At 42.1% G+C, this 13,606-nt stretch overlaps 1 protein-coding gene and 1 long non-coding RNA gene across 3 annotated transcripts; both read left to right on the top strand.

Annotated features, from left to right (window-relative positions):
- The first annotated feature begins 2,077 nt into the window (after positions 1-2,077).
- On the top strand, positions 2,078-3,899 carry LOC110902666. Of its 2 annotated transcripts, none has more exons than XR_002571316.1 (3): positions 2,078-2,212; positions 2,719-2,785; positions 3,655-3,899. It is a non-coding gene; the product is annotated as an uncharacterized LOC110902666 (long non-coding RNA). The 2 variants fall into 2 exon arrangements; XR_002571317.2 differs by having other exon boundaries at positions 2,875-3,899.
- A 292-nt stretch (positions 3,900-4,191) lies between these two features.
- LOC110902667 lies at positions 4,192-6,139 on the top strand. The gene is made up of 3 exons (XM_022149152.2): positions 4,192-4,575; positions 5,066-5,132; positions 6,000-6,139. Exons 1-3 carry the CDS (start codon positions 4,197-4,199, stop codon positions 6,001-6,003), a joined length of 450 nt encoding a protein of 149 aa, XP_022004844.1. The 5' UTR covers positions 4,192-4,196; the 3' UTR covers positions 6,004-6,139.
- Positions 6,140-13,606: the final 7,467 nt, after the last annotated feature.

The following is a 13,606-nucleotide window of genomic DNA, read 5'->3' as shown; positions in this document are numbered from 1 at the left end:
ACTCGAACCCCAGAACGTAATGAAAGATAAGCATCATAATAGGAGAAGAGTAATAACGCCCGAACCCTGGGAGTTTGAAGTAGTAATAGATGACAAGGACATGGTTATAGACTAAGCCAAACCAAATGAAACATATAGAAACATCGTTTATGTCAACAAACGATGTGGATAAATGCCATACAATGATATGAAACAATAACATGAAATGAACTGATTTGTTATTATAACGATGGATTAAGGTAAAAAATCGAGAGATTAAATTTGGATAGGAATATCCTCGAAAAAGAAACTAAATGGATAATATGTATTATTCGTTGCTGTAAATAACGAAATGCCAATAAAAATTGGATTTAAAAGCTCGGGTATGGGTAGATGCCCAAGTAACATGTTATTAATAAAACCCTCCTGAGGAAGAACGATAATCACATTGATGGGGGTGATTATCTAAAAGAATTAGTAAGGTAAACGTATGATAGTGTTAGAATAAGAACGGGTAAACCCAAAAAGCCGAATAACAATAGCAGTACTTAACCAAATAACAGAATAAGTGGGATAAACCGATGCGAAAACGACGTGAGAAGTTGTAGAGTCGGAAAGATAATCCGAAAGAAAATGAGTGTAGCCTTAGACTACGGTCAAGGCCAAATGAGTTTCAAAAGCGAAAATAAAATTCTAAACATAAAAAGGGGGTGCCTTGATGCCATATGTGTATATATATATATATATATATATACTATTAAGACACGAGTAAAAGATGATCTACGGGATCACTATAACCTTCGGGTTATAAACAATATAAAGGTCTACGGGACCAAAATGACCCTTGGGTCACAAATACAAAGAAATAAACAATAGGGTCTCACCTTAAAAAGGCGAAGATCTAATATAATAGTCTATGGGGTTAAGTAAAGGAACCTACAGGTCGATAATATAAAAGCATGGGAACCAGTTACGATTTTCCACGTAAAATGATAACGGAGAAGAATAATTCTTGTTATCAAATTTTGATATGATTGATTGGCATGTGTTTAAGAGAAAAACATTAAACTAAAAATTTGGTTTTAGTAAGAAACGATGTTCTAACACATATAAATACTATGAGAGAAATTAGAAAATGGTTAATGCTAAAGAATATAGGTCTTAACGCCGAAAGGTGTAAGACGATGCATTCGAAGGAAAGATTCTTAATAATGAAAAGGCGATGTAAAACTAAACATGATGTGATGTGATCACGGACACAAAAAGTAACATAGAATACAATCACGTTATAGTGTGAATGACTAGATATGAAATTATAAGCACGCAAAGGGGCTAGTGACTACAAAATAGTATACCCTAAAGACGAGGTAAGAGGTAAAACGGTGACTAATTAGTCTAGACGGCAAAGTAATTTATAGTCAAGTAATGTTAAGCCCAAGGTTTATTGGGCCATTTAGAATTATCAAAAGGGTTGGTAAGATAGCATACCGTCTCAAAATGACCGAGAGATTGAGTGGGATACATTGCACGTTCCACGTATCACGTCTCCGGAAATGTTTGGCCGACGAAACAACTTATATTCACTACGATGATATCAAAGTGGATAATAGTCCTAATTATGCGATGAAGCTGATTGCGATTTTAGATCGTAAACTGAAAAGATTGAGGGACAGAGTGATTAATCAAGTAAAGATTAAACGGATACACCAAAAAGGGGGGGTTCGGATACCGCATGGGAAGCCGAAGAGGAGATGCAACGGCTTTACCCTACATTGTTTGGTATGTACTTTGGATTCGGGGACGAAACCTTTATAAGGGGGTGGACTTGTAACACCCCGAAATTTTAAATATTTTATTTTTAAACTAAATAGCGGTATTATCAAGATAAAATAACTAGGAATGAATAACCTAGTTAGTTAGTGTCTCGACATAATAAAACAAATATAGTTATGGGTCTTTTAGTAACACATGAATGAATTAAAAAGCCTGAATTATAAACTATATAAAAGTTGAGGGGCTTATGTGTAGAACTTGAAACTTAACTTAAATAAAAACAAAATAACACACACCAAACACACACAAAGTGTGTCTGGTCGATCAAACAACAGGGGCGAACAAGAGCTTCCCCACCAAACCCTAACTTGTGCCAAATTGATCAAATTGGAGGTTCAAATCAGTTCCAAATCGATTTTCAAGCATGAAATTGTGATCTCCTCTGAAAAGGGATCATAAGGTATGTAATTTCCATGGAAAATCTTGATCCAAATTTCTGAGTGAATTCAAGAAATTCAGAATTGAAGTTGCATGTTAGTTGTTTGGAATGAAATAGTGTATAGGGATAAACTCTATACAATTACTTGTTGAAATTTTGCCTATTTCTTGTGAAATCCATAATCACCATTGAAGGTGATAGGTGGGTTTTTGTAGAAGCATGTTGAACACTAGGATTATGATGTTATCTTAGTATAATTTGAGTTCTATGAAACAAGTTCAGATTTGAGTAATATGAAAATTGATGTGAATTAGCCTAAATTGATATTTATCTTGGCTAAATAACAAGTGTTGAACTTCATTATGAATTGTGAGAAATTATGCCCTTAAGGTGTTTGTAAAAATGCCTAAAAGATGATTAAAAAAAACTAGGAATTTGAGCTAAAACGCGTGTTTGTATAGTTATGGCAAATTGTGCGTATTATGTAAACAAAAGAGTTCTAAACGGGTTGTGATTGAACTCTATAGGAAAAGAAACCGGAGCGTCAAGTGGACAAGCTGGCGGTGACGCGCGCTTGAAAGGGGTGCTTGAAAGGTACTTGACTTGTTGTCTCGTTACATTTATATTGATAAACCTAATTGTAGATATGTTTAATATTGATATGGCGAAAATGATGGCGTTAGGTATGTCCATGAAGTGGTGTAACTCACTCGACATCCAAACGGGTCAAAACAAGTTGAGTTGTAAATGTCGAAGTCAATGACCATCACTCGTTGATTGGTCATAAACAAAGCGTAAGCCGTGAAGCGGACACGCTAACTAGATGCAAAAAACATGAACCCTTGAAGAGGGATTAAAGCTCGGAATTTTTACTTATCAAACGATTTAAGAAAGCATGTTTAATCCTTGAAATAAGCATGATGGTTACGGCATAAGCAACCTACGAGTGGGAAGCGAAACGCCATAATTGGTAAAAACGGGAATAGGTGAAATGGCCTAAAAACATGAGATGACAACAAAACAAGTTGTTGAATTTGTAGACATACGGGTCGAATAAATAAGGAATCGGATTATAATCCGATTGTTCTTAACTAAAAACTTACGTGAATTAAGTTGATCAAAGTGTCCGTTATTAAATTACGGTCGCGTGGGAAAAAGAATCACCTAAAACGGACTTACGAGTCACAAGTTATGTTGATTTAAAGTTTAAAACGTTAAGATTTGGTGCTGAACTGATACATAGCTCCAACAAGCAACAATCTGTCGAAATCACGCCGTGGCGCAATGCCACGACCTCCCTCGCGTGACGCGACGACGGTGGCGCGACTCCACGCCCTCCCTCGCGCGACGCCAGCATCCAGAACCGAGATTTTCTTGTTTTTTTTGATACTTTGAGTATGGAACTTGCTTATACTTGGTGTTTAATGTGTCAAACTAATAATTTTAAAAGGTTTTGACCGTAGGTGAAGATGGACCTAATCCAGATGGTGATCAAGCAATTAACAAGAACCGAATGCACCAAATGAAGCTTCCGCATTTTGTTTATTTTGTTTTAGAAATACGTGAACACTTGAAACTATGTTTTTAAAGTTAACTAGTAGCATGATGACTACAATATTAAGACCTTGTAGGGTCTTAAAATCATGAAAACTTTTTGTAGCTCGCAAATTTTGTACTAAATGCAAGTTATATATTATTAATTCTGTTAGTTCAAGTTGGGTCTTACAAGTTGGTAATCAGAGCTCAAGGTTGTTAACAAAATGTGTCCGGGTCAAGCTTGATCAAGCATCCGGTAAGAGTTATTTGTTTTAAGTAGATTTAGAGAATATAAAAATGAAACATGAATTAATATGCACGAAAAGAGTGTGTAAGCTCACTCAAACACGGGAAATGCATGAAACAAGAACGGTTGAATCAAGTTACGAACTTGATTAAATCAAAACAAGTAAATCATATGCTATAAATGAAATGTTTAACAGTTAACGTAAACATTTCAGTATTAGAGATGACTAATGAAGGCAATGATGATGATACGGTGCCGAAAGTCACCGAACAGATGAAAGAAATGCCCGGTGTAACCGGGGGTGAATTAGCATCTCAATTAACTAAAGAGACGGAAGCTAAAATTTCTAAGCAAATTGGAAAGGAAATAGAAGCCAGTCTAACGCAATTTTCCGAGAGACTACAACCCACAATTTTGCTAGCAGTAGAGGATATGATAACTGAAATAAAAGATAGTCTCTCACAAGAAAAAGATGACGGGAGTGGGTCGGATATGGACCCAAGACCCGTGAAGAAATCAAAGCTTGATACCCCAAAAGAGAAGGCAAGGTCTTCCCACATGACAGCCGCAGAGGCTAAAGCTGAACCTTACGTCATTTCAGGTATGCTTCTTGTAAATTAAAGTATAGCACAAAGATTATTTTGATACGAGTGCAAATAATAGTTGTATATGGGCGTATATGAGTAGAGAGAGACGAGTAAACTTTGTAAAAGAAATATACATATATATATGTATATATATATAAGCATAAACAGAAATGATCATGTAAAAAAATCAGGGCAAAAGTAATCATGATAAATATTGCCATGGGAAGGGGTGCGTGCACACTCGAACCCGAGAACGTAATGAAAGATACGCATCATAATAGGAGAAGAGTAATAACGCCCGAATCCTGGGAGTTTGCAATAGTAACAGATGACAAGGACATGGTTATAGACTAAGCCAAACCAAATTAAACATATAGAAACATCGTTTATGTCAAGAAACGATGTGGATAAATGCCATACAACGATATGAAACAATAACATGAAATGAATTGATTTGTTATTATAAAAAAAGAGTTCTAAACGGGTTTTGATTGAACTCTATAGGAAAAGAAACCGGAGCGTCAAGTGGACAAGCTGGCGGTGACACGCGCTTGGAAGGGGTGCTTGAAAGGTACTTGACTTGTTGTCTCGTTACATTTATATTGATAAACCTAATTGTAGATATGTTTAATATTGATATGGCGAAAATGATGGCGTTTGGTATGTCCATGAAGTGGTGTAACTCACTCGACATCCAAACGGGTCAAAACAAGTTGAGTTGTAAATGTCGAAGTCAATGACCATCACTCGTTGATTGGTCATAAACAAAGCGTAAGCCGTGAAGCGGACACGCTAACTAGATGCAAAAACATGAACCCTTGAAGAGGGATTAAAGCTCGGAAGTTTTACTTGTCAAACGATTTAAGAAAGCATGTTTAATCCTTGAAACAAGCATGATGGTTACGGCATAAGCAATCCACGAGTGGGAAGCGAATCGCCATAATTGGTAAAAACTGGAATAGGTGAAATGGCCTAAAAACATGTGATGACAACAAAACAAGTTGTTGAATTTGTAGACATACGGGTCGAATAAACAAGGAATCGGATTATAAGCCGATTGTTCTTAACAGAAAATTTACATGAATTAAGTTGATAAAAGCGTCCGTAATTAAATTACGGTCGTGTGGGAAAAAGAATCACCTAAAATGGGCTTACGAGTCAAAAGTTATGTTGATTTGAAGTTTAAAACGTTAAGATTTGGTGCTGAACTGATACACAGCTCCAACAAGCTACAATCTGTCGAAATCACGCCGTGGCGCGACGCCACAACCTCCCTCGCGTGACGCGACAGCGGTGGCGCGACGCCACGCCCTCCCTCGCGCGACGCCAACATCCAGAACCGAGATTTTCTTGTTTTTTTGATACTTTGAGTATGGAACTTGCTTATACTTGGTGTTTAAAGTGTCAAACTAATAATTTTAAATGGTTTTGACCGTAGGTGAAAATGGACCTAATCCGGATGGTGATCAAGCAATTAACAAGAACCGAATGCACCAAATGAAGCTTCCGCATTTTGTTTATTTTGTTTTAGAAATATGTGAACACTTGAAACTATGTTTTTAAAGTTAACTAGTAGCATGATCACTACAATATTAAGACCTTGTAGGGTCTTAAAATCATGAAAACTTTTTGTAAACTCGCAAATTTTGTACTAAATGCAAGTTATATATGTCACACCCCCAGAATCCACACGCGGAGTACCACCGCTTGGAGGCGTGACATGACCAGGATCAAGCCATCAATCATATCAAACATAGCATTTAATAGTAATGAAAGTAATTAATGTAATTCATCATGACATGATTGATGTTTCAAAACCAAACATTGTTTAAGTAGCGGAAGCATAGTAATGTAATCTCAAAATAGTTATAAGTTCAGATTTCGTTCATGATCCGTATCCCACAACGACCCGCTCCTCCCTGTGCAAGCTCCAAGTATACCTAAGGTCCTGCAAGGCATGCAGCAAATAATCAACAAACTAGTTGAGCGAGTTCACAGAAAGTAAGTTCGTAATAGTAATGCGTAAGTTCATCTAGTGGGGGCTTCCCATACAAGTATATACTATTTGTGAGGGATTCTCACGTTTATCCTTAACAATGGGGGATTCCCATTATAGTACTTACTAGACTAGTGCAACCATGTGTTCTTCTTAAACCGAGAACAGGAATACGTACTGGGTCACGTAGGCTTTACGTGACGTGCCCTTCCCCGAGGACAGTGGTACGCGTGGGGGCTACGTAGGCTTTACGCAGCGTGTCCTTCCGACCCGGAAGACAGTAGATGGTATTGGGTTACGTAGGCTTTACGTAACGTGTCCTCCCGACCCGGGAGACAGATGGTAATTACTGGGTTACGTAGGATTTACGTAACGTGTCCTGACTATCCTGAGGACGATGGTCTATAGTCTAGTGAATGCGTAAGTACGAGTAACTCTTTCAATATCAACATATCCAACCCAATTCCCAACCCGGGAATCCCATGCCTTGGCTGTGTGAACTCACCTTGGATTGCTCGGTAGATACACAAAGAGTACAGGTAAGCTAGTAAATGGTCAACCACGTCCGGATGAAGATAGAGGATCGATCCGGTTCACAAGCTTCAAAGGGTGTGTGTGTGCCGTCGGGTTCCAAGCAACAAGAGAGAGAGCAAAAGTTGTCTAGGGTTTTGTGTGTTTTCTTGTGTTTAGTGACAAATGAGAGAACAAAACCCCTTACGGGTGTTTTACTTGCTAAGGAGAAGTGGGCCGAACCCACTAATGGGTTGCCCATGTTCCGAGTACAAGAGGTGCGGCCCAATTTGGGCTTGTGCGGTCGGATGGTGTTGTGTGGTTCGGATTGGGCTTGATTAATACACACATAATAAACACACATATTAAACATAGCACATATCAAATAATCATCCGCTTAGTAAGTCAAGTTCATATAGTCATAACATGATCATAAACGTTACACAAAGATAGGTCTAAAGTTCGAGTTGTCACATTATCCCCAACTAATTAGAAATTTCGTCCCGAAATTTGGTATGCACTCACTGAGGAAGTTAGGTAAGTTATAACGTTCACTGGTTTTCCTGGGGTGTCACATCCTCCCCCCGTTGATCTGGAATTTCGTCCCGAAATTCCGAAGTAGTAGCTTCAGCCTCAGTAGTGGTTGCATTGGTTTCGAATAACTGGGGGTACTTTTCTGTCATCCTGTCTTCGCGTTCCCAGGTGTACTCTGGGCCACGTTTGGAGTTCCAACGTACTCGAACAAGAGGGATTCTCTTGTGTTTGAGGACCTTCACATCCCGGTCCGTGATTTCTACTGGTTCCTCGACGAACTGCAACCGCTCGTCGATAGTGAGTTCCTTAAAAGGAATGATGAGGGTTTCATCTGATAGGCACTTCTTTAGGTTCGACACATGAAAGACATTGTGAACTGCCCCGAGTTCAGCTGGTAGGTTTAGCTTGTATGCTACTTTGCCAATCTTTTCTATGATTTCGAATGGTCCGACGTACCGCGGATTTAGTTTGCCCCGTTTGCCAAAACGTACCACACCCTTCCAGGGTGAGACTTTAAGTAAAACCCGGTCCCCGACCTGAAATTCCAATGGCTTTCTACGCTTGTCCGCGTAGGCTTTCTGACGGTCGCGTGCTGCCGTCATGCGTTGTCGTATCTGTGCAATCTTTTCTGTGGCGTCCACTACAATCTCTGGACCCGTGATTTGACTATCCCCCACCTCTGCCCAACAGAGAGGTGACCGGCATTTACGCCCGTACAATGCCTCGAATGGAGCGGCTTGAATGCTGGTGTGATAACTATTATTATACGAGAACTCCACCAAAGGGAGATGCTTTTCCCAGCCGTTGCCGAAATCAATAACGCATGCCCGAAGCATGTCTTCGAGAGTTTGGATCGTACGCTCAGACTGCCCATCCGTCTGAGGGTGATATGCTGTGCTCATGTCTAACCTTGAGCCGAATGATTTATGCATCGCTTGCCATAGTTCTGACGTGAATCGTGCATCGCGATCCGAAATGATGGATGTGGGCACCCCGTGCCTCGAAACAACTTCTTTAAGATAGACGTCTGCGAGAGTGGAGAACTTATCCGTTTCCTTTATAGGTAGGAAGTGTGCAGACTTGGTGAGTCGATCCACGATCACCCATATGGTATCATTCCCCCGCTGGGATCTAGGTAGGCTTGTAATGAAATCCATGGAAATTTCTTCCCATTTCCATTGAGGTATCTTAGGCTGCTGAAGTAGGCCCGCTGGTTTCTGGTATTCAACCTTGACTCTCGCACAGGTCAAACACTTGCCAACATAGGTGGCGATGAGAGCTTTCATACTTGGCCACCAGTATGTTGTTTTGATATCGTGGTACATTTTATCCGACCCTGGATGTACCGAATAGCGAGACTTGTGAGCTTCATCCATTACAAGTTCGCGTAGACCGCCATAAAGTGGGACCCAAATACGCCCCGTTACATAGTAGGCGCCGTCTGCCTTCTGTTCCATTTGCTGTCGTGAGCCGCGTAAGGCTTCAGCCTTGACGTTTTCGGGCTTCAATGCTTCTATCTGAGCATTTCGTATCTGTGTAGGAAGGCTAGACTGAATTGTAAGCTGTAGCGCTCGCACGCGCCGTGGTAGAGTGTCTTTCCGATTGAGGGCATCAGCCACAACATTGGCCTTGCCTGGATGGTACTTGATAGCGCATTCGTAATCGTTCAGTAACTCGACCCATCGTCGTTGACGCATATTCAAATCCTTCTGCTTAAGAATATGCTCGAGACTCCTGTGATCGGTATAAATCGTGCACCTGGTACCGTACAGGTAGTGTCGCCATATCTTAAGCGCGAAAACAACAGCTCCCAGCTCTAAGTCGTGCGTCGTGTAGTTCCGTTCATGAACCTTGAGTTGACGAGAGGCGTAAGCAATAACCTTGTCGCGCTGCATTAACACACATCCAAGTCCCCGAATGGATGCATCACAATAAACCACGAAGTCATCTGTGCCCTCTGGCAGAGAGAGGATAGGTGCGCTGCAAAGTCTATCCTTTAAGTGCTGAAAAGCAGTCTCCTGGGGCTCTCCCCAGCGATAGGTAACACCCTTCTGTGTCAGCAACGTAAGCGGCTGAGCAATCTTCGAAAAGTCTTTAATAAACCGTCTGTAGTAACCCGCCAAACCCAAGAATTGCCGTATTTCCGTTGGCGTACGTGGTGCAGGCCAGTTTCTGATCGAGTCTACCTTGGATGGATCGACATGGATCCCATCCTTGTTCACTACATGGCCTAAGAAGTGGACTTCACGAAGCCAGAAGTCGCATTTTGAAAACTTAGCGTACAGCTGTTCCTTTCGAAGAAGTTCCAAAATAAGACGAAGATGCTGCTCGTGTTCCTCCCGACTCTTGGAGTAAATCAGGATGTCGTCGATGAATACTATGACGAACTTGTCAAGATATGGTTTGCACACCCTGTTCATAAGGTCCAGAAATACAGCAGGCGCGTTCGTTAACCCGAACGGCATGACAAGAAACTCGTAGTGGCCGTATCGAGTTCTGAAGGCTGTCTTGGAGACGTCCTCATCCTGGACTCTCAGCTGATGATAACCAGACCTCAAGTCTATCTTCGAATAGTAACACGACCCTTGTAACTGGTCGAATAAGTCGTCTATGCGTGGAAGAGGATAACGGTTCTTCACCGTCACCTTGTTGAGTTCACGGTAGTCTATGCACATTCTGAACGTACCGTCTTTCTTTTTCACAAATAGTACTGGAGCTCCCCAAGGCGAAGAGCTTGGACGAATGAAGCCCTTTTCCAAGAGTTCTTGCAGCTGTTTTGACAGTTCTTCTAATTCTGATGGAGCTAATCGATATGGTGCGCGAGCTATGGGTGCTGCTCCTGGAGCGAGCTCGATCTGAAATTCGACCTGACGATGAGGCGGTAATCCAGGTAAGTCTTCAGGAAATACCTGAGGAAAGTCACGTACAACTGGTATATCCTCCAGTCTCTTTTCTTTCGCCGATGCATCCGAAACAAGGGCCAAAATGGCTGTGTGACCCTTACGTAAGCATTTCTGAGCCTTCAAGAAAGAGATGATGCCAACCACCGCACCACTCTTGTCGCCTTGTACTTCGAGAGGTTCTTGACCAGAACGAGAAATGCGAATTATCTTCTCACTGCATAAGATTTCTGCCTGGTGTTGGGATAACCAATCCATCCCAATCACGACGTCGAAACTACCCAAAACTATGGGAATGAGATCTATAGAGAAAGCTTGGCCAGCTAGGATAAGATTACAACCCTGAACTACGTGCGTGGCTTCTAGACTTTTACCGTTAGCTAACTCTACTACATGTTTGGTGGGTAAAAGTGTTGGTGCACGTTTTAGCAGTTGACACATTTTCACAGACATATAGCTTGTATCCGCACCCGAATCAAATAAAACAGTAACGTAAATATTGTCGAGGAGAAACTTACCCATAACCACATTGGGATCGTTCACTGCGTCACCTCGACCTAGCACAAAAGCGCGTCCCCTAGCCTCGTTGCCATTATTGTTGTTGTTCCCACCGTTGTTGTTGTTCCCGTTGCCCTGGTTATTGTTGTTGCGATTCTGGTTCAACTGAGGGCTGTCGCGTTTGAAATGGCCTTCAGCCCCACACTGGAAACATCCCCGGTTTCCACGCTGTGGCTGCTGCTGCTGGTTCGGTGGAGCTGGTTGTTGTGGTTGCTGGTTCTGATTTGCAGGACGAGGGCTCCTACAGTCTTTAGCCTCGTGCCCCATCTTGAGACACCTTTGGCAACGACCCTTGTTGCACTGGCCGCTGTGATGCCTGTTGCAATTGTGACACTTGGGGTGAAATCCCTGATATCTTCCCCGTCTATGACCACCAGAGGATTGCTGACTGGGACTCTGGTAATGGTCAGTCCTCTGTTGCTGATCTTGAGACTGAACGGATGCTGAACCTTTACTAGAATCTCCATCCCACTTTCTTTTGCCGTCACTAGTAGTAGCAGGAGTAGCTGAAGGAGTGACTGTAGCAGTAGCGCTGACACGCTTAGGCAGTTTATTCTGATCCACTGCCTGGTCGGTGATGCGATGAGCGAGACGTTGAATATCCTGGATGTTGTCAAGATTAGCCGACGTTACGTGGCTCTGGATTTCCGGTGCCAACCCTTTGAGATACATCTCGATGCGCTTGTATGGAGGGTCTACCATAGTTGGACACAGCACGGCCAGCTCGTTTGACCGTTTAGTATACGCTTCGATCTCAGATCCAACCATTTTCAGATTATACAACTCGTCTTCCAGCTTGTGAATATCTTCACGCGTGCAATATTCTCTCTTGATAAGTTCCTTAAAATCGTTCCAGGGTGTGGCGTTAGCAGCTGCCAACCCAAGAATTTGCACCTGCGCATTCCACCAGGTTAGCGCGATTCCTTCCAAGGTGCCGGTGGCATACTTGACCTTGCGAGCCTCAGGGCACTCGCACATTTCGAATACTGACTCTAGCTTTTCAAACCAATGGAGGAGTCCCACTGCCCCCCTCGGTGCCACTGAAAGAATTTGGACGACAGTCCATGAAGTTCTTGAAAGTGCAGACAGGCTGCTGCGCGTGTTGACCTATTGTGTATGAATAGGACGAGATTAAATACGAGAGTTACTACAGGATCTAAGGATCCTAGTATGAATCTATACTGCAGGGTATACTACCTGCTTGAGCAGCTGCAAGTGCCGCAGCAACTTGAGCTTGAACGAGAGCCTCTAGCTGGGCTTGAGTCATGTTGATTCGTCCAGACATGATCTTCATTGTAAAAAGTAATGTAAGTGAGAGTGGTTCGCGAGTAGGGCGATGACAGAAAAGAGTAAGCACGTAGGGATTCTCATGCTATAGTATCATGTGTATCTAAGCGCAATACGAGCAAAGTTCTAAGCAATTCTAGCAAACATGCAATAAACATAAACCTTATTACCTAGGATGTCGAGTCTTGCACGTGGAGCGAAGCGTCGTTGTGGATCGTTGAGAGCACTGTTCTGGTTATAGTCTGGTTTTAATAAAAACGTTTTCCCATATTAAAACCTAGTTCTCTATAACCAATGGCTCTGATACCAATCTGTCACACCCCCATAATCCACACGCGGAGTACCACCGCTTGGAGGCGTGACATGACCAGGATCAAGCCATCAATCATATCAAACATAGCATTTAATAGTAATGAAAGTAATTAATGTAATTCATCATGACATGATTGATGTTTCAAAACCAAACATTGTTTAAGTAGCGGAAGCATAGTAATGTAATCTCAAAATAGTTATAAGTTCAGATATCGTTCATGATCCGTATCCCACAACGACCTGCTCCTCCCTGTGCAAGCTCCAAGTATACCTAAGGTCCTGCAAGGCATGCAGCAAATAATCAACAAACTAGTTGAGCGAGTTCACAGAAAGTAAGTTCGTAATAGTAATGCGTAAGTTCATCTAGTGGGGGGCTTCCCATACAAGTATATACTATTTGTGAGGGATTCTCACGTTTATCCTTAACAATGGGGGATTCCCATTATAGTACTTACTAGACTAGTGCAACCATGTGTTCTTCTTAAACCGAGAACAGGAATACGTACTGGGTCACGTAGGCTTTACGTGACGTGCCCTTCCCCGAGGACAGTGGTACGCGTGGGGGCTACGTAGGCTTTACGCAGCGTGTCCTTCCGACCCGGAAGACAGTAGATGGTATTGGGTTACGTAGGCTTTATGTAACGTGTCCTCCCGACCCGGGAGACAGATGGTAATTACTAGGTTACGTAGGATTTACGTAACGTGTCCTGACTATCCTGAGGACGATGGTCTATAGTCTAGTGAATGCGTAAGTATGAGTAACTCTTTCAATATCAACATATCCAACCCAATTCCCAACCCGGGAATCCCATGCCTTGGCTGTGTGAACTCACCTTGGATTGCTCGGCAGATACACAAAGAGTACAGGTAAGCTAGTAAATGGTCAACCACGTCCGGATGAAGATAGAGGATCGATCCGGTTCACAAGCTTCAAAGGGTGTGTGTGTG

This window comes from Helianthus annuus, chromosome 13 (genome assembly GCF_002127325.2).
Source record: "Helianthus annuus cultivar XRQ/B chromosome 13, HanXRQr2.0-SUNRISE, whole genome shotgun sequence".
In the NCBI taxonomy this organism is placed as follows: Eukaryota; Viridiplantae; Streptophyta; class Magnoliopsida; order Asterales; family Asteraceae; genus Helianthus; species Helianthus annuus.
This window is presented reverse-complemented; position numbering and strand designations above follow the sequence as displayed.